Raw genomic sequence first — 19,935 nt, forward strand, 5'->3', positions numbered from 1 at the left:
TTAAAAAGTAGGGAGGCTATAAAGGGACCTAAGTGGAAGTAAAGTTTCTATGCTTTACTTGAAATGATAAAATGTCGGTATCAGTAGTCTGTGATAAAGTACATATGTGTATTATAATACCTAGAGCAGCCACTAAAACAAAGAGGGATACTCAAAAACACTATAGATAAATCAAAATGGAATTCTAAAAAAATGTAAAGTAACCCACAGGAAGGCAAGAAAAGTGTAACAGAGGAACAAGAAAGAGGGAACAAACAGAAAAATAATAAAATGGCAGACTTAAGCCTGAACGTATCAATAATTACTTTAAATGTAAATGGTCTAAATACACCAATTAAAAGACAGAGATGGCAGACTGTACTTAAAAAAAAAAAAAAAGATTTAACTGTATGCTGTCTACAAGAGAAGAGAAGAGGTCCAGGGGTGGAGCCCTGGGCACTGTGGCCTTGGGTCAAACCAACAGTGGAGACTGAGAGTGGCCAGAAAGGTAGGAGGAAAAGCAGGCAAATGGGGGTGGCCTGGAAGGCAGGGGAAGAAAGTATGTCGAGGAGGAGGAGGAGGAGGAGGAGAAGGTAGAGCGACCACTTGGGTCATATGCACTGATAGGTTGAATTCCTACCCTCAGGTGGCTCACAGCTGAGTTGGTGACAGGTAAGAAAGCCAACCATCCCAGCATGGGGCATGAATTGCCATGTCAGTGGTGGTTCTGGGGTAGGCCTTAGCCCTGATTCCTGTCCGTGGCTGAGCAGCAGTGTAGCCTCAGAAAGGCTCTTCATGTCTCTGAAGCAGTTTCTTCATCTGTGAAAGGAGACAATACTAGTGCTCTTACAAAAGCTCTACAAGAATTAGAGGTAGGTAGCTGCTGTCGAGTTGACTCCAACTGATGATGATTTTATGTACGTCAGAACGAAATGTTTCCTGGTCCTGCGTCATCCTCATGATTGCTGGCATGTTTGAGTTCATAGTTGTGGCTGTTGTGCCAGTTCACCTCACCAAGGGTCCCCTCACCCTCATTGCCCCTCTGCCTCACTAAGCATGATGTCCTCCTCCAGTGACAGATGCCCCCTGATGACGTGTCCAAAGCAAGTGCGTTGGACAGTGTTCTGTTGTGATCCAAAGGGTTTTCATTGGCATGCTTGGTAAAGTGGAGGGTCAGTGAAAAAGAGGAAGACCCTCAATGAGATGGATTGACACAGTGGCTGCAACAATGGGCTCAAGCATAACAATGATTGTGAGGATGGCGCAGGACCGGGCAGTGTTTCATTCTGTTGTACATAGAGTAGCTATGAGTGGAAACCAACTCGACAGCACCTAACAACAACGGTTTTTATAAGTATATAAGTAGATTGTCAGGTCTCTCTTCCTAGTCTCTCTCTACCATGGATGACCCTGCTGGTATTTGAAAGACTGGTGGCATAGCTTCTAACATCACAGCAACACAAGCCACCTCAGTACAACAGACTAACACATGGGTGGTGATTACAGGTATTAGAGTTATTTCATTGTGTGCCAGGTACTGGTAGGCACTGGAAACACAATGATGAATATTTATTTAATAGTATTTATTTTAATACTATTTAATAGTATTTTATTTTAATACTACTTAATAGTATTTTATTTTAATAATGTATGTTGAGCTGTTTTTAATTATTATTAACGATGAGCGCGTGGTACAAGGGAAGTTCAAAGTGGGGGCTCCTGACTTAGCTTTTTTTCTTTCCAGAATTAGTCCAAACATGAAAATTGCTGCTGTTGTTAACCAAAAAATATCATACTCTGTTCACACATTCGTTAAACACAGAATAGCCTCAAGATTTTTTTGTGTGTGTGATCAGTATTATTGGAGCTCATAAACCACACTGTAAGAATGAAGAGTTAAAAAAAATAAGACTCGCATGCCTGCCAAATGTACACATTATTCAGGCTGATATATTTTTACATGAAAGAAAATTCAGTATCTCCAAGAACAGAAGATAGATGGTTTCCAAGTTTATCTCACAGAGTAAACACTACACATTGAATAAAATCTTTTATTTGAGGAAGCCTTAAGGAGTACACACCATCTCCCTAAGTTTATGGAAGAATTGGTAGTCATTTGAAAATAAAATGGTAATTTGTGGAATACAAGTCTTCATATGTGAACAAGTTGCATGAAAACTGAGCTTATATTTTAATTTAATGTACCACTAGATTTCTTTTCAGGGAAAAGGTAGAGAAATATATGTGAAAATATCTGTAGTATGGATAATACGTTTAAGTAAATCTTCCCCTTTCGCCTCTCCTTCCTTCCTTATAAACACATCATATGCCAGAAGACAACTCGTTTTGCCCTTGTCTCTCCAACATGTAATTTCACCTGTTTCTGTGTTCCCTATAAGCCTGGCCAGGTTGGTTCCATTCACCATGCCTTGATTGAGGACCTGCTTTGTGCCTGGCTGCTGGGGTGTAGGGTCAACAACTGCAGACTTGGTCCTGCCTCCACGGCCTTAATTGGGCACTGACCAGAGCACTAGTGCTTCGTGGTTCCAGAAGCTTGGGCTCTGGGCTTGAATCTAGGTTTATTAGCTCTGAGACCTTGGGGTAAGTTATTTCATCTCTCTGAGTATCCATTTATTTCCTCCTAGAAAAATTGGAATAATAACAATAATAGTATACCTCTTTGCTGCTCTGATTGGGAGGATTGTATGAGACCATAGATGTAAGGCAACTGGTATATATTAATCAGTCAACAAATAGTAGCTATTACTATAAAAAAAAAAAGGATTAGGCTATTCCGAGATCCTATAAAAATACATAAGATGGATGGTGTTTGTCAGTTGGATCCTCTGGGAAGCAGATGCTTAGATGGAGTGATGGAATTAGGAGTGCAAGAAGTTTATTGGCGGAGGAAGAATAATACCCAGGAAGAATTAAAGATGGAGGTGGGGCAGGGAGAGCCTTAGGGTGCAATGCCCATCACTCTAACCAGGGAGCTCCTGAGCAAAGATTGCCTAATAGAGGAGACTACATTGGGCAGAAAGGACCAGGCCCTAGGACTCTGGCCGAGGTGAGTCACTGGGTGGGGGCTGCCCTGGAAGAGCTGGCAGTCTTAAAGCTGAAGCAGATCCTCAAGGACAAGTTCTTTCTGGAAGGGACCTTGTGGACAGCTGCCTAAAAGACATTTTGTTTACCGAGGGAGAAGGATGCGGCAGCCTGCTTCTGTAAAGATTTACAGCCTTGGAAACCCTATGGGGCAGCTCTACTCTGTCCTGTAGGGTTTCTATAAGTCGGAATTTGACTCAACGGCAATGGGTTGGGTTAGTTTCTTAACTCACAAATGGATTTGAAATAATGTATTTTTCCCCCAGGCTCAGGGGTAAATTTCATCATCTTTCTGCCACTGAGGAAGATTAGACAAGACATTCTTGAGGGAAGCTCAAGGAGAGTGAAGGTTAAGAAGTGAATGTCTCTTTAATGTGTAATATGTAGTCGAAACATGTGTTAATACAAAAGCTACACACGCACACACATATATATTTAGCTATTTGTGGAATGAGCTGCCTGAGCTATGGTATTCACCCTAATTAGCAGTTAGCTGCCTGTTTTGCTTGTTACAAAGGAAGGATTGTTTCATTTGCTGTCATACTTCCTCTGGGATAACCAGGTTTTACTCAAGAAAACCAACAAAGAGATGATATCATATGTCTGGGAGTGTGGGTGAAAAACAAGTGGTCTTGCCTGCGTTTATAAGCAGAGAAGCTGTCCTCCAAGTCAAACCACATCCTGCCCTGCGTTTCTACAGGCAGGTGGTCCCAGATGGAGGCCCAGCGTAGGAGGAACCATGCTAACCGTGCTCTCCTCAGAATCCTGGAGAAGCCATGGCCCAAGAACAGCTGCATGGCCCACTCACTTCCCAAGAGGTGCTGGCAGGCCCTGGACCCCATTTCCTCTTATACCAAGCCTTTCTTCTACGGAGGCAGTACAACACATGGCTGTCAATCAGGGCTGGGAAGTTGGTTCTGATTCTAGTTTTGGTTATGCTGCTAGTCAGTTGCACTGTTGGGGACCGTGCTGAAGCTCTCCAGGATATAATTTCCTTGTGTGTAAAACGAGGCGATTGGTCTAGATCTGATGTAGCTAATAAGCATCAGTACAGTGTGGTCCAAGTTAAAAAAAAAAAAAAGATTGTCGTATCATTGAAGAAAAAATAAATTAAAATTTATTTAAAATATTTGATAGATGTACATTTTAGTCATGATTATAATAAAATAAGGAAACCCTGGTGGCACAGTGGTTAAGAGCTAACCAAAATGTTGGCAGTTCACATCCACTAGGTGCTCCTTGGAAATCCTATGGGGCAGTTCTCCTCTGTCCCATAGGGTCACTGTGGGTCAGAATTGACTTGATGGTAGTGGGTTTATAATAAAATATAATTGGAATTGATTTAGCTTAAAATACAAACATTAACAAGGCTGTGCATATTTGGACAGTATCTCGTCTACAGTGTGATACAAGCTGCTGAAATCTTCAGTCAGATGGGGTTTGCTTTACTAATAGATATAAGTCATGGTAAAGAAAAGGTATTCAAATCAATGGGTTGACAGATTATAAGGCAAAAGATACATTACAACTGTTTAAAATCATAAAAATGATCAAGTTATCATAAAATGAGAAGACTGGAAGGAGGGAAGCGGGCTGACTCATTAGGGGGAGAGTAAATGGGAGTATGTAGTAAGGTGTATATAAGTTTATATGTGAGAGACTGACTTGATTTGTAAACTTTCACTTAAAGCACGATAAAAATTATTTTAAAAAATGATCAAGTTATAACTGCAAAACCTATGTTATTGTTGTTAGGTGTCATCGAGTTGGTTCTGACTCATAGTGACCCTATGTACTGCTTGGTCCTGCGCCATCCTCACAGTCATTGTTATGCTTGAACCCATTGTTGCAGCCACTGTGTCAATCCATCTTGTTGAGGGTCTTCCTCTTTTCCACTGACTCTCTACTTACCAATCACAAAATGGAGGACAACCACACAATAGTGGGAGTCATGGCCTTAACCAAGTTGACACAGTTCAATCCATGACAATGTCCTCCTGGTAACGTATCCAAACTATGTGAGACGAAGTCTCGCAATCCTTGCTTCTAAGGAGCGTTCTGGCTGTGCTTCTTCCAAGACAGATCTCTGTTCTTTTGGCAGTCCATGGTATATTCAATATTCTTTGCCAACACCCTAATTCAAAGGCATCAATTCTTCTTTGGTCTTCCTTAATCATTGTCCAGCTTTTGCATGCGTATGAGGTGACTGAAAACGCCATGGCTGGGGTCAGGTGCACCTTAGTCCTCATAGTGACACCTTTGCTTTTTAACACTTGAAAGAGGTCTTTTGTAGCAGATTTGCCCGTTTAATTTCTTGACTGCTACTTCCATGGGTGTTGATTGTGGATCCAAGTAAACTGAAATCTTTGACAGCTTCAATCTTTTCTCTGTTTATCATGATGTTGCTTATTGGTCCAATCGTGAGGATTTTTGTTTTCTTTATATTGAGGTGTGATCCACACTGAAGGCTATAGTCTTTGATCTTCATCAGTAAGTGCTTCAAGTCCTCTTCATTTTCAGCAAGCAACCTGCGGTTACAAGTGTAATATTGGGACCTTCATAGGTACAAATAGAAAAGGGGTCAAGTTTATTGTCATCATTCTGTAATTGATGTTCAGCTGCCTGGTTTATAGTCACAGTGCCACCTTTAATTGTTTCTCTCAGCTGCAAAGTCATGACTGTATACACAACTTTTCAAAATCTTAAAACCGGAATAATTGCCAACATGACTATAAAAAAAAATGCATCTGCCATATGAAAGTAGTTTTAGTTATTTTGTGTCAAATGAGTGATTATGACGTTTGGCTTTGGTGACACATAACGTGAACTTTTAAAGACATTCGAATCTGGAGCATGTCAGATTCGTGTGGTTTCAAATATTGAGAAATCACTTTTTTGTGCTTATTGGTATTTTTTTCAGGGACTGCTCTGTTATTTGATTCAAAATGTCACCTGAAGGCTTACCTGTTTGGTACATATAACCCATGCAATTAGTGTGAGCTTTTCCCGTCTGTGGTGCTTAAAAACCCATGTATTATACTTCTTCATTAGCCTCTGATACTTTTTATTCAATTTAACTCATTCTTTTGTTTTGAAACTTGAATTTGAACGGGTTCCAGTAACATATTTAAGGTGATTATCAAGTGTAGGGTGCTGGCAATTCGAAGCTAAAAACTCTCCCCAGCCCTCAAGCTGGATACAAAATCTGATTTTGGGCTTGTTGTAATGCAAAGATATAGCTGATTTGTAAACAGCCCTTGTGGCAACATAGAACAGTTGACAAGCAGTGGTTCTCAGGCAGGATGAAGTGTGTTATTTGGCTGTCTAAGTGGTCACCAGGATTGCAGCTCTACCTGCAGTGCATCTCACAGAGCCACACGTGGTAATTAAAGCCCCAGATTCATCACCGGTAGATTCAGCTCATCTTCGTCTCATTACAAATAAACTTAGGCCCATCTTCATTCATTATAATGAAAGCCAAATGAAGATTCATTTTACTAAAAACGACATCCTTTTTTTCTTTTAATTGGAATGTAGAAGTGAATGTCAAAGGATAAAAATAATTAAAAGTAACTCTCTTTGCTAATGAAACTGTAGAGCCATCCTTGACCTGTGACACCCATTTGCCACTGTATGGCCATGCTGGTTTCTCCCAGCCTGGAATCCAGCAATGCATCTGTTGTGATGGCAGGGATCTGGAAGTTGTTCATGTTTCCTCATCTCTTCCCATGGTGCCTAGAATGGTCTTAAATTCATAGAAGAAGCATGTTAAATATTCATCCAGTTTAATTGAATTTAATATACAGTCCTTAAGATTTTTTTTAAGATTAATCTGAAATTTTGGAGTCTTTAAATGATTCATTTTTTAGTAGCATATAATTGATTTGCTATCATCTTAGAGAGTGAATTATGTAAAAAAGGAATGTTCTTTCCACAGGTGGATTTTACCAAGCTGCTGCTGCTGTTCATTTACATACAATTACTGGTTATATTAAATTATGAATATAGGTAAGAGGAGGAGTGGCAGTCCTAAGGTTGAAGATGTTAGGTTATTAGGTGTTACATAATATGTTGCAGACTGGGAACGGCACTTGCTGACTGATCTATGGTCTGATGGTGCATGCATTAGTAACTTTACATTGCCATGAATATTAATAGTGCTTGGATATCAGTTGAAAGAACAGTGAATCAATTAACGTAAAATTTTTATATACCTTAATTTATAAACATGCACATTTCAAAATAAATTGTTCTCTTTGAGAGCATTAATTTTTCTATTTCAGTTTCTTTCACTTCTTTGACAGTGAAATTTAATGGTGTATTGGGGTGATTTATATTTTTTCAGAATGGTTTTTGAAGTGTTGCCCAAAATGCAGATTGTTTTTTGAAAGATCTCTGTAAATTATTGAACAAGAAGAATGAAGTGTTGTATACATATTTCAGTCTATTTATATGATAGTACTATTTTTCACCATAGTGGGCGGAATGGTCACCTCTACCTTGATTTATGTTTTGAACTATTACTTCACTGTTAGAATATAAAAAAGCTTGAGAGTATATAACCAACATCTACCTACCCACCACCTTTGAAAATAAATAGACTCCTAGTTTCAGCTCAAAGATGTAGAGAACTACAGTTATGTCCCTCCCACCCTTACAATAAGAAAAAGTCTGGACAGAATGGAAATGAACAGAGAACTGTGTTAGCAGAGCAACTGACCATTTCAAAATCTGGAGAGAGATAGGCACTTTCTGGGAGACACAGGACCTGAGCATTTGCTTACCTGGACGGAAGCCTCCAGATGCCATAGAAGTGGCTAGGAAGATTAAATCAGAAAATTTGACACATTGCCGGAGACCAGGTGTGGGCTAGTTTGAGGCTGTGAAGCTCCTGGGGACAGCAGCTTATATGTGTGTGTGGGAGGGGCTCTCATACTTTTGCAAGCTTTTTCTTGAGGAGCCCCGGCTGCCTCTCAGGGGGAGGATCTGGGAAAATCTGGAAAAAATTCCCTCCATGGTACTGGCTGAGGGAGGAGAACAGGAACCACTGCAAAATCCACCCAAACCCTTCTTCCATAAGGAATAAAAGGCTTGATCTGCAGGGGGAAGGACATTGCCTGAGAGCACTGGTGAAATACCATGGCATTTGGAGGAAGGGAATTGCCACTCCCCTAGCCCCAGTCCTCCATCTTACCTAAGGAAAGAAAAAAACCTTTATTTGCATGAGGAAGGGCCTCAAGTCTGTAGACTGAGAACACTAGTGGATATCTGCTGCAGCTGGGGGAAGGCAATGGGGGAAGTCCTATCCTTGAGGAGGGGCAGAAACATTTGTAAAGGCCACACCCCTACCTCAGAGACTGAGGCTTAGAATATTAGAGACCCTTCACCCCCATGCCCCACCGGTACCCTAACAAGCCTTCAGCAAGAACAACAGTGGATTATAGCAGAGACCGCTGCAAGAGACAGGTTCTCTCTGGGAAGCAGCATAAAGGGAAGCCCCCAAAGCCAAGAAGGGGGACAAAAAAAAAGGTCACTAGAGGAATTCAAAGTCTCCGATGCCCATAGCAGCAACAACTGTGAACACTGATAACCATAGGAACAACAGACCACAACACAACCCACCTCCTGCCTAGATTTACATAAATTCCCACACTAAAGACTTATTTACCTCAGTATCTACTGTGCTATACAAAATGTTCAGCTTTCAACAAAAAAATTACAGAACATGCTAAAAGGCAAGAAAAAACAGTCTGAAGAGACAAAGCAATTATCAGAATCACACACAGGTATGACACAGCTGTTGGACCTATCAGACAGGGAATTTAAAATAACTATGATTACTGTGGTAAAGGTTCTAATGGAGAAGATCAGATAGGTAATTTCAGCAGAGAGATAGAAATTATAAGAAAGACTCAAGATACTCTGGTCAGCATCTCGCAAGGCTGTAATCAAGGTGTCAGTCAGCTAGGCTGTGGTTCTCGTGTGGAGCTCAGAGTCCTCTTTCAAACTCATTCAAATTGTTGGCAGAATTAATTCCTTGTGGTTATAGGACTGAGGCCCTCAGCTCATAGAGGCCAACCTCAGGTCCTTGCCACTTGTGCCCCTTTAGGAACAGTTCCAACACAGCTGTTCACTTTCTTCCTTTATCCAACAGAAGAATCTCTCTACTGCTTTGAGGCTTTTTACCCTATTACATCAGTGACCACCCAGGATAATCTCCTTTTTGATTAACTCAATTTTAACTGGAAGTAGTGAGTTTAACAAGGTTGTCGATACAAGGTCAACATACAAAAGTCAATTGTATTCTTATATTTTAGTAATGCACAATTGGAACCTGCAATTAAACAATTTATAGTCGCCCCCCTCTCATGAAATACTTAGATATAAAACTAACAAAATATGTACAATATCTGTATGCCAAAAACGACAAAACACTGATGAAGGAAATCAAAGAAGATCTAAAGAAATATACCATGTTCATGGATCAGAAGATTCAATATTGTTAAAATGTCAGTTCTTCCGAGTTTGATCTGTAGGTTCAGTGCCATCCCCATCTAAATATTAGCATGTTGGGTTTTTTTAGTAGATATTAGTAAACTGATTTTAAAATTTATATGGAAATCAAAGGAAGTAGAATAGCCAGAAGAATTCTGAAAAAGGAGATACAGTTGGATGACTCACATTACTGGATTTCAAGACTTACTATAATCAGGAAAGTGTGGTACCAACAAAAAGGATAGATACATAGATCAATGGAACAGAATAGAGAACCTAGAAATAGATCAGTACTAACATAATTTCTTTTTGACACAATTACAAGGGTAATTCGATGGAGAAAGGATAATCTTTAACAGTTGGTTCTGGAACAATTGCATACCTAGAAAAATGAACCTATAGACACATACTTCATATCCGATACAAAAATTAACTCAAAATGAATCATTGACCTAAACTGAAAATTTACAACTAATTTTTAGAAGAAACTCTGTGTGACCTTGAATTAGGTGGTTTAGTTTCTATTTACAGTACCAAAAGCATGATCCATGAAAAAATTTGATAAATTGGGCATTCTTAAAATTAATAACTTCTGCACTGTGAAATACACTGTCAAGAGAATGCAAAGAGAAGCCACAGACTGGGAGAAAATATTTGCAAATCATGTATCTGATAAAAGACTTTTATCCAGAATATATAAAGAACTCTTAAAAACTCAGGAGTAAGAAAACAAATCCTGTTAAAATGTGGTCAAAAGATCTAAACAGGCCCTTCATCAAAGAAGATATAAATAAAGAAACCAAACCTGTTGCTGTCAAGTTGATTCCGAGTCATAGTGATCCTATAGGATGGAGTAGAACTGCCCCGTAGAATTTCCAAGGAGTGCCTGGTGGATTTGAACTGCTGACCTTTTGGTTAGCAGCCGTAGCTCTTAACCACTATGCCACTAGGGTTCCCAAAGAAGATATATGTATGGCAAATAAGTACATGAGAGATGAAAAGATGCTCATCATCAGTTATCATTAGGGAAATGCAGATTAAAACCACAATGGGATACCACCACATACTCATTAGAATGGCTAAAATTAAAAAAACTGAAAATAACAACTGCTGGTGAGGTTGCAGTGAAACAAGAATTCTCATCCATTGCTGGTGGGAATACAAAATGATGCAGCCACTTTGGAAGACAGTTTGGCGGTTTCTTATAAAGTTAAGCATACAGTTACATATGACGCATGGCTAGATATTTACTCAAGTGAATTGAAAACTTATGTTCAGACAAAATCCTGTACACAAAATGTTTATAGTAGCTTTATTCATAATTGCTCAAAACTGGAAACAACCAAGATATCCTTCAACAGGGGAATGGATAAGCAAACTGTGGTCCATCCATGCAATGGAATACTATTCAGCAATATGAAGAAATGAGCAAGCTATTGATTGTATAACAACATGGATGAATCCTAAATGTATTTTACTAAGTGAAAGAAGGTAGACCCAAGATGCCGCATATTGTTTGATTCTATTCATATGACATTCTGGAAAAGGCAAAACTGTAGGAAACAAAACCAGATTAGTGGTTGCAAAGGGTTTGAGAGGGCAAGTTGTTGCCAATAAAGGAAACCCATAGGGGAGCTTTAGGGTGACTGAACTGTTTTATATGCTACTAGGACGCTGGGTACATACATGACTCTGCATTTGTCAAAACCGGAAGAACTGTATATCACAAAGAGTGAACTTCAGTGCATGCAAACCACATACTGACCAAAGCAAAAAGAACCACCAGCCATATGCCGAGGGATCCCAGGATGGAATGCAGACTGTGACAAATGAATCGAAGGGCATTACATATGTATGACATAACAACACCAGAAGGGGTTTGGAGAAAAAAAAAATGAACTTACCTAAGTAACTTTGGAAAATGGTGTTTTGACTGGAAACTGTAATACTAAAAATAAAAGGAACACTATATACATACTGTACTGCAGTTGGTAAATTTGCTTCTCACAGGGGTTTGAGTGAACAATTCCGAAACTGCTTTATTGGTATCCTGTGGCTGTGCAAATAAGTAAGTGGATGGTGGTTGGTGGGAGCCAGGTTTCTTACTGTTTGAGAGAGAGGTTATAGGTAAGCAAGAAGAGAAGGCAAGAGTAAATCCTGTGGCGCTTAGAGTTGGAGACATCAGTATGAACTTGTGTTTAGCTTAATGTATATATACAGGGGATAGATGCAGAGCCAATTTTTAGATATGTGTGTATACACAGATTAGTATACTACCTGCTCTGTCCACTGAGTGCCCTTTATGTGCCGGGCACCACCATAGGTACCATTTTAGAAATGGGCTCCCCAAAGTCTGTGCTCTTAAGAGAGCTTATCTTCCAACAAAGGGGAGAAAGCATAAACATAGACAAGTGAAAAGGTAATTGTAGATGGTGATACATGCAATGAAGAAAATGCAAGAGGAGAAAAGAACAGAATATGGTGGAATGTGTGGGCTGTTTCAGCTGGAGTTATCTGAGAAGGCCTCTCAGGGGAGGTGATGTTGCAGCTCACATCTGAGTGGTGAGGAGGTCATACTAAGCAGAGAACAGGAAATGCAAAGGCCCTGAGGCATGAAGAAGCTTGAATCCACTCAGTAACATTAGTGCTCTGTAAGGTAAGAGCTCTATGGGAATGTTACTTGTGAGAGCAACCTTTGCAGCAGTGTCACTGTCAAGCTAACCTAGGAAGGAAGTAGTGGGTAACTTCTGCTCGTATTCTTTTCCTCTTCAAACATATCTAGGACTTACTTTCCCCCTCCCCATTTCGGAGGGCAAGGAGACTCTGTGGACACCTTTTTTGTAACCATTTCAGGACCTGGCATGGAACACGAATTTGCTGTTGCTGAGTAAGGTGCCTTATTTATCCAGTAAAACGGTATTGCTCCTCTCTGTAATAGTATACAGCGTACATTATTAATTCAGCTAATTCTCACCCTCTCACCCCCGTCCCAGGTAGTGATTATTCCTATTTTACAGGCAGGAAAACTGAAGCCCAGAGAGGTTACATGATTTGATGGAGATCACAGGTTAAGTGTCCATCCTGGTATTTGAACCCCAGCAGTCTGACTCCTCACGATTGTGCTGTGAGAACTAGCTGGGAGGTTGGGTGTTCTTAAAAAATGGAGCCTCTGATGAAAAAAGAAGAGCATAGTTGTTGCATTCTTATGGGAACTCAGTTTATGTTAAAGTGTTGGCTGGAAAAACCGCTTAGGGTAATGGCTTTAATAAATTTGTGTGGAACAACCTACCACTTGTTCATTTGTCTCTGGAGCTTCAAAATAGATGAAAATGGGTAGTTAAAATAGTTTCTACACTCCAGTTCCCTCTGCTCTTTTACTACTATCCTTGGAAACTCTGGGGGGCAGTTATACTCTGTCCTATAGGGTTACTATGAGTTGGAATCGACTCGATGGCACTGGCTTGGTTTGGGTATGTTACTATATAGTATGAATACTGTGACGTCAGTGTTGTCTGGCACTTCCCTACCCAGAAGATTCTGGAAATCACATTTGTGATCTCAGTAACTATTAAGTAATTGATATTAGCCTACTCATTTGTAGACTGCATTTTTCATCTGCTTGAATGCTTTTCATTTTTTTTTCTTTAGTAATGCTTGTTCTTTAAGAAAAAATGAGTCATAATATAAATAAACCATGTTATACATGATTGGAGAGGGAGGATTTTACAATGGATGAAGAGGATAATTATATCCATTGGTTTTTGGGTTTTGTTATGTGTTGATTTGTGTCCCCCAAAAAGAAATGTTCAAGTCCTAACCCCTGGTACCTTTGAATGTGACCTTATTTGGAAATGATATCTTTGCTGATGTAATTAGTTATGTTCACATGAGATCACACTAGAGTAGTGGTCCGTAATCCAATCTGACTGGCATCCTTATGAAAAGAGACACAGAGATGAGAGAGAGAAGAGAATGCCATGGGAAGACAGAGAGAGACACAGAGGGAAGATGGAAGGCAGAGATTCGAGTGATGCTGCCACAAGCTAAGGAATGCCTGGGGCTACCAGGGCTAGAAGAGGCAAGGAAAGATCCTCAACCGGAGGCTTCTGAGGGAGCATGGCCCTGCCAAGACCTTGATTTTGGTCTTCCAGCCTCCAGAGCTGTGAGAGAATAAATTTCTGCTGTTTCAAGCCACCCCAGTTTGTGGTACTTTGTTATGGCAGCCCTAGGAAACTACGGTTTTGGTACCAAGAGTGGGGTGCTGCTGTTACAAATACCTAAAAATGTGGAAGTGGCTTTGGAATTGGGTACTGAGTAAAGGCTAGAAGAATTTTGAGGTGCTTGATGGTAAAAGCCTAGGTTGCCTTGAATAAATGAATACAATCATTAGGGGAAGAAAAAAATTACCGTAAGCACCTTTCTTGACACACCCAAAGATGGTTGGTATTTGGTAATGTTACATTCTTTGAAGGAAATACAATCTGGGTGGAGTATTCTACAACCAGTAGTACTAATTGAGCAGCTACTACGTGCATAGTCCTAGTACCTGTACCATTCATGGTAATACATGCTAGGTGACAAAACCGGCACACTTTTATACAGCACTTCCCATGGACCAGAGAAGTTGACTTGCCCAGGGGAACACATATAGTAAATGCCAGAGCTAGATTTGGGCCTATGGGCTCAAAGTTCATGCTCCCTCTTACCTAAATCGTACTATAGTCCAGCGTTATCTGGGTGGCCTCAGCTATATTAAAAACAAAGCCAAACCTTAATTAGCATGTTGTTATTGTTAGGTGCTGTGGAGTCGATTCTGACTCATAGAGACCCTGTAGGACAGAGTAGAACTGCCCCATAGGGCTTCTAGGCTGTAATCTTTACAGAAAGGGACCTGGATGGCCCAGTGGTTAAACGCTCAGCTGCTAACCAAAAGGTCGGTGGTTCGAACTCACCAGCAGCTCTGAGGGAGAAAGATGTGGCAGTCTGCCTCCACAAAGATTACAGCCTTGGACACCCTATAGGGTAGTTCTACTCTGGCACGTGGGGTTGCTTTGAGTCAGAATCGACTCAGTGGCACACAACAACGACAGTCTTTATGGAAGCAGATCACCAGGTTTGTCTCCTGCAGAGCCGTTGGTTGGGTTTGAACCTCCAACCTTCTGGTTAGCAGCCAAGCGCTTAACTGAGGGATATCCAAATCTGTCAGGCCCTCATGACCTGTTGGAAATCTTGGCTGAGCTCGGTGATAGGATACTGCAAGATTTTTTAATTCGCAGCCATGTTTCAGTTGAAACCACGACTTCCTGTGATGGCTTTATGATGTTATTTGAAGAAGGGAAATAAGCATATGAATTTTTAAAAAAGTTTCTTGAAGTATATTGATTTTTAAGGATGGAGGTAATTAGTAGTTCCATTAGTTCCAAGAATTATTTATCCTGGCATGTGTCGGTTCCCCATAAAACTCTTTAATACTAAGAGAGTTTGCAGGGGCTGCTGCTTTGACTATAAAAAAAAAAAAAGTCTAATGTGGCTGGTGGCTTTAAACATGCGCAGTAATGCCAGCGGTGATGCTGCCAGCACAAATGGAAAAGAGTCTTGCTTCAATTTAAAAAGCAGCCTGTGTCTAGTCTTTGACTCCCTTTACGTTTAATTGAACTACCCGTACTTGGGGGACAGAGGTCGAGGCTTGGGGGCGTGGGGTGGGGAAAGGAGTAGGGTTTGACTCTGTAGTTCAGTAGTAAAATCATGAAAAATTTTGGAATGTAAATTTTGATGGCAATCTCCCACTATTTCTCCTTTCACTTTTGAAGGCGGAGGGGCGGGGAACAACTAGGAGATTCTGAAGCCACATGATGGTGTATCCCAGGCTTCTCAAACTCAAATGTGCTATGTGGATCCCCTGGGGATCTTGTTAAAATGCAGACTCTGCTTTGGTGGGTGGGGGAGGAGGGGATTCCAGAGTTCCAAGAAGCTCCCAGGTGAAGCTTCCTTTTTTTTCCCTTATACTTTGGATGAAGGTTTACAGAACAAACCAGTTTCTCATTAAACAATTAATGCACATTGTTTTGTGATATTGGTTGCCAACCCGACGACATGTCAACACTCTCCCCTTCTCAACCTTGGATTCCCCATTACCAGCTTTCCTGTCCCCTCCTGCCTTCTCGTCCCCTGGGCTGGTGTGCCCCTTAAGTCTCATTTTGTTTTATGGGCCTGTCTAACCTTTGGCTGAAGGGTGAACCTCAGGAGTGACTTCATTACTGAGCTGTAAGGGTGTCTGGGGGCCATACTCTCGGGGTTTCTCCAGTCTCTGTCAGATCAGTAAGTCTGGGCTTTTTTTGTGAGTTAGAATTTTGTTCCACATTTTTCTCCAGCTCTGTTCAGGACCCTCTATTGTGATCCCTGTCAAAGCAGCCGGTGGTGGTAGTCAGGCACCATAGAGTTCTTCTAGGCTCAGGCTGGTGGAGGCTGTGGTAGTTGTGGTCCATTAGTCCTTTGGAGTAACCTTGCCCTTGTGTCTTTAGTTTTCATTATTCTCCCTTGCTCCAGACAGGGTGAGACCAGCGGAGGAGTATCTTAGATAGCTGCTCACAGGCTTTTAAGACCCCAGATGCTATTCACCAGGTGAATCTACTTTTAATAGCAAGGGTATAAGGGACACTTTTAGACCCAGCCCTTGACCTTATGGCTGCCTTGATCACCTGACTCACCTGGGGAAGTCGAAACAATATAGATTCCAGGGCCCACAGCAGACCTATTGAATTAAAGTCTCAGGGGGTGAGGCTAAGAGGAGCCCTGGTGGTGCAGTAGTTAAGCGCTTGGCTGCTAACTGAAAGGTCATCTGTTCGAACCTACCAGCCCCCTCCGAGGGAGAAAGATGTGACAGTCTGCTTCGTTTAAGATTTACAGCCTTGGAAACCCTATGGGGCAGTTCTGCTCTGTCCTATAGGGTCACTATGAGCTGGAATCAACTCAATGGCAGTGCGTTTTGGGGGTGAGCACATTTTTTTTTAAAGCTGCTGAATTGATGTGATAAATCTGCCAGGTGTTTTGGGAGGTGCAAAGTGAAATGACAGCTTTGAAAATTTCACTGTGGAAATTAGATTGAGATGTTTAAAGACAAGCTTTCTGACATCCTAAGAGCTTCCTGCTGACTGAGACTCCATGAGAAATCTCAGTAGCCATCCCCGCCCTCCTTGGAAGGGAATTGACCAGTTCCTTGTGATTGTGTCCAGACTGGTTTAAATCAGAGCCCAGAGAAAAAAACTGAGCACTTACTGGTTCGCCCGCTGACCTGTAGAGCATTAGATAATGTCTGTGAAGGAGCGTGTCCAAGGAAGCTGGGCCCAAATATGGAAAAGGAGAGTCATGATTATGAGGTGGGGGTTGAAATTGCCCTCGCGAATACTTGAACGTGTTATTTCAGCTCTTGTGCTCCAGGGTTTGGAGTTTCATTTCTGGTGGTGGTTGGAGAGCCAGAGCACGTGAGGAAGGAGGGCTTGGTGAAGTCTGTCCAATGAAGCACAAATTCCACGGCGGGGTGTTGGGGGAGGGCTGTGACCACTTCTTTCACTTTAGGACTTTCCTTTTTGATAGCCAAGACTCCCCAACAACTGTCTTTTGAACGTTTCTTAAACTTTCCTATTTAATGTTTCCCCGTGAGGTCCAGCAGGCAGGAAGATACCAGGCGGAGACGGATCTTCCCAGCTTTTGCTTGTTCCTCAACCTAGTGTGTCACTCTTAACTTGTAATCTTTCTTTGAAAACAAGTGTTTCCCATTCTTGCTGCGTTTGTGGCATTTCTTACCCCAACTCCTTACCTTGTCTAGCAATTTAAAAAGTAAGTGAAACCCCACGATCAGGGAAAAAGAAAAAGCTGGACGTTCCCTCCCCTTCTTTTTACAAATGTGTACAGTGAGAGACACATTGTGCATGATCACTGGTCACGTCTGCCCCAGTGAGAGTTCCAGCAGAGCAGCAGAGGCCCCTCAAGTGATAGAGCACCAGGGAGTTGTTACAGCCTTAGACACTCGAAGTGGGCACAGGTGGAGCCAGCAGTGTGGCTGCTGCCTGAAGGCGCTGTAGGAAAGTGGGGTGTGGGCCAGAGCAAGGCCACCTGAAACTTGCCTCTGACGCTCACACCTCCAACCTTGGTGACACATATGACCTGAGGAGAGGCTGGTGCGAACCAGACTGGTTTGGCAAGCATCTGTTCAGTGTCTACTACGTCCCGAGTGCTGTTCTAGGCCCTGGGTTACAGCTGGGTGGAAAGAGACAGAACCCAGAAGCATGCCTTTCCACCCCATTGTGGAGCATGCTGTGGAAGACTCTGGCCCAGAATGCCTGGGGCAGGATAGGAAGGAACTGTACCAGGCGAGGAGGACAGGAGAGAGGACCCCAGGACAGAGGCATAGTGAGGGTAATGAGCGCCCAGGGACAGTCTTTAAGTTTGCGTGTTGCGCCCCTGCCCCTAGCCTGCCTCCTTGACGGTGGTGGGTGGGGTGGGGGTGGGGTGATTCTCGCCAGCCATCGTGGTCTGGCACTCCCTTAGACTTGTGCCTGGGGGCAGATGCCCCCTCTAATCTCCTCGCACTATGCCTCTAAGCCAGGAAGGAGAGTATAGCGTGAGCAGAGGTAGGTGGTGGGAGGAACAGTTTCATGGGGATCTGGAAGTAAGCCTTGCTGCTGAGCAAAATGGGAAGTGGGTGGAGTCAGGCCAGGGAGGTGACAGGACTCTTGCATGCCCTTGTTAAGGAACTTGGATGCTAGAGGTCATTGGGAACCATTGAAGGAAGGATTTTAAGCAGGGGCATGGCAGGCTCAGATGTGAATGGAGGAGAATACCTTCAACCTGTGACCTATCCTGAATGAATGAATACCTGTCCCGTGTAGCTTTTTGAAACAACTTTATTGGGATACAATTTACATACCATAAATTCACCTTTTTTAAGGATACCATTCAATGACTTTTTATTTACAAAGTTGTGCAACCATTGCCACAATCTAATTTTAGAATATTTCCGTCACCCTCAAAGAAAACTTGTGCCCATTTGCGTCATGCCCCATTTCCACACTCAGCCGTAGGCACCCACCATCATTTTATATTTTTTTTCTTTAACATCGTTGTTGGTGGGTGCCATCAAGTTGATTCCAACTCTTAACACCCCATGTGACAGAATAGACCTGTCCCATAGGGTTTCCTAGGCTGTAATCTTTACGTACTCAGACCTCCAGGTCTTTCTCCTGTGGAGGCCTCTGGGCAGGCTTAAACCACCCGACCTTTTTGGTTAGCAGCTGAGCTAGTTAGCAGCTGAACACACGACCAGTGCACCACCAGCGCTTCTTTCTTTAACATTAAGGGGGATATCTTCTGTGAGTGTATTAGTTACTTTAAGAAGTCTCTACCAGATTATAAAATCTTGCTCTCAGTCACCCAGCTATCTCTCAGCCAGTTCCTGTCAGCATGCTTTAAATTGCAAGCAACAGAAACCTGCCTCAGACTGGCTTAAACACGAGGTTTGCTGTCTCACATAACTGGGAGTCCAGAGGTAGGTGCAGTGTGCCAGCTGCTCAGTGTTGACATCAGAGGCCTGTGTTCTGTCTCTCCTCCCTTTGTGTCATCTGGCAGCAGCTTCACCCAAGGAATGACTTTCCTGCTGGTTGTCTGGTGGTTTGTCGATGGCTGTGGAATGGCATCTGCTGGCAGCTGGGGCTCTTTGCCTCCTTGCTCACAGCCTGTATGTAGGAGGAGGCCTTTCCTGCAGCCTGATTGGGTGAGCCTAGTTTCTGTGTCCTCCCCTGAATCAGTGATTGGCTTAGAGTTAATTAGGCTACTCCTCTGGAGCTGGGAATGGGCTGGGGGTGGGGGCTGGAAACCTGGAATCAATAGTGGCTGCTGGGAAGGGGGGAGGAGGGTAGGCCACGGCAGTGCTCACTGATGGTTATTGACCGGCCAGATTGGGGTGTCTGGGCCTCGGTTCCTTTCACTTGGCAGCCTTTCAAGATAAACACAGGCAACCGGGCCCCTTGACTTTGAACTTGTTATCTGTGGCCAGGTAGACCCAATCCCAGCTAATCCTGGCTGGGTGATAACCAGATGTGATCAGTGATGCCAACAGGCTTGTGAGTAATATGTGGGCGTTTTTTTGAAGCTGACCCAAGCTTTAAGTCTCTGTGAAAAGCCTCATTAATTTAGATCTTACCAATTCAGGAGTTTGTCATAACTTGGTTAGGGAGTGCACTGAAGTTACCTTTGGACAATTTAATAGTGTGGGCAATATTGGGGATAGTGGTAAAATTAACATTTGCAGAGGATAGATTATTTCTTAAATCCCATTAGGTAAACTGATTTGCTTTAGGATAG

General features: G+C 42.3%; 1 protein-coding gene across 4 annotated transcripts in view; it reads left to right on the forward strand.

The window, feature by feature from the left end:
* SH3KBP1 (SH3 domain containing kinase binding protein 1) overlaps positions 1 to 19,935 on the forward strand; it is a 382,888-nt gene that overhangs the window by 82,507 nt on the left and 280,446 nt on the right. Inside the window, exon 1 of one of the 4 annotated variants that reach the window (XM_049872880.1) lies at positions 18,721 to 19,345. The exons of the other annotated variants lie outside the window; for them this stretch is intronic. Within the exon in view, the coding sequence (XP_049728837.1) occupies positions 19,217 to 19,345 (129 nt within the window). The 5' untranslated portion in view covers positions 18,721 to 19,216. Of the gene's footprint in view, positions 1 to 18,720; positions 19,346 to 19,935 lie in introns of those variants that run through there. 4 annotated transcript variants of the gene reach the window in all.

This window comes from Elephas maximus, chromosome X (genome assembly GCF_024166365.1).
Source record: "Elephas maximus indicus isolate mEleMax1 chromosome X, mEleMax1 primary haplotype, whole genome shotgun sequence".
In the NCBI taxonomy this organism is placed as follows: domain Eukaryota; kingdom Metazoa; phylum Chordata; class Mammalia; order Proboscidea; family Elephantidae; genus Elephas; species Elephas maximus.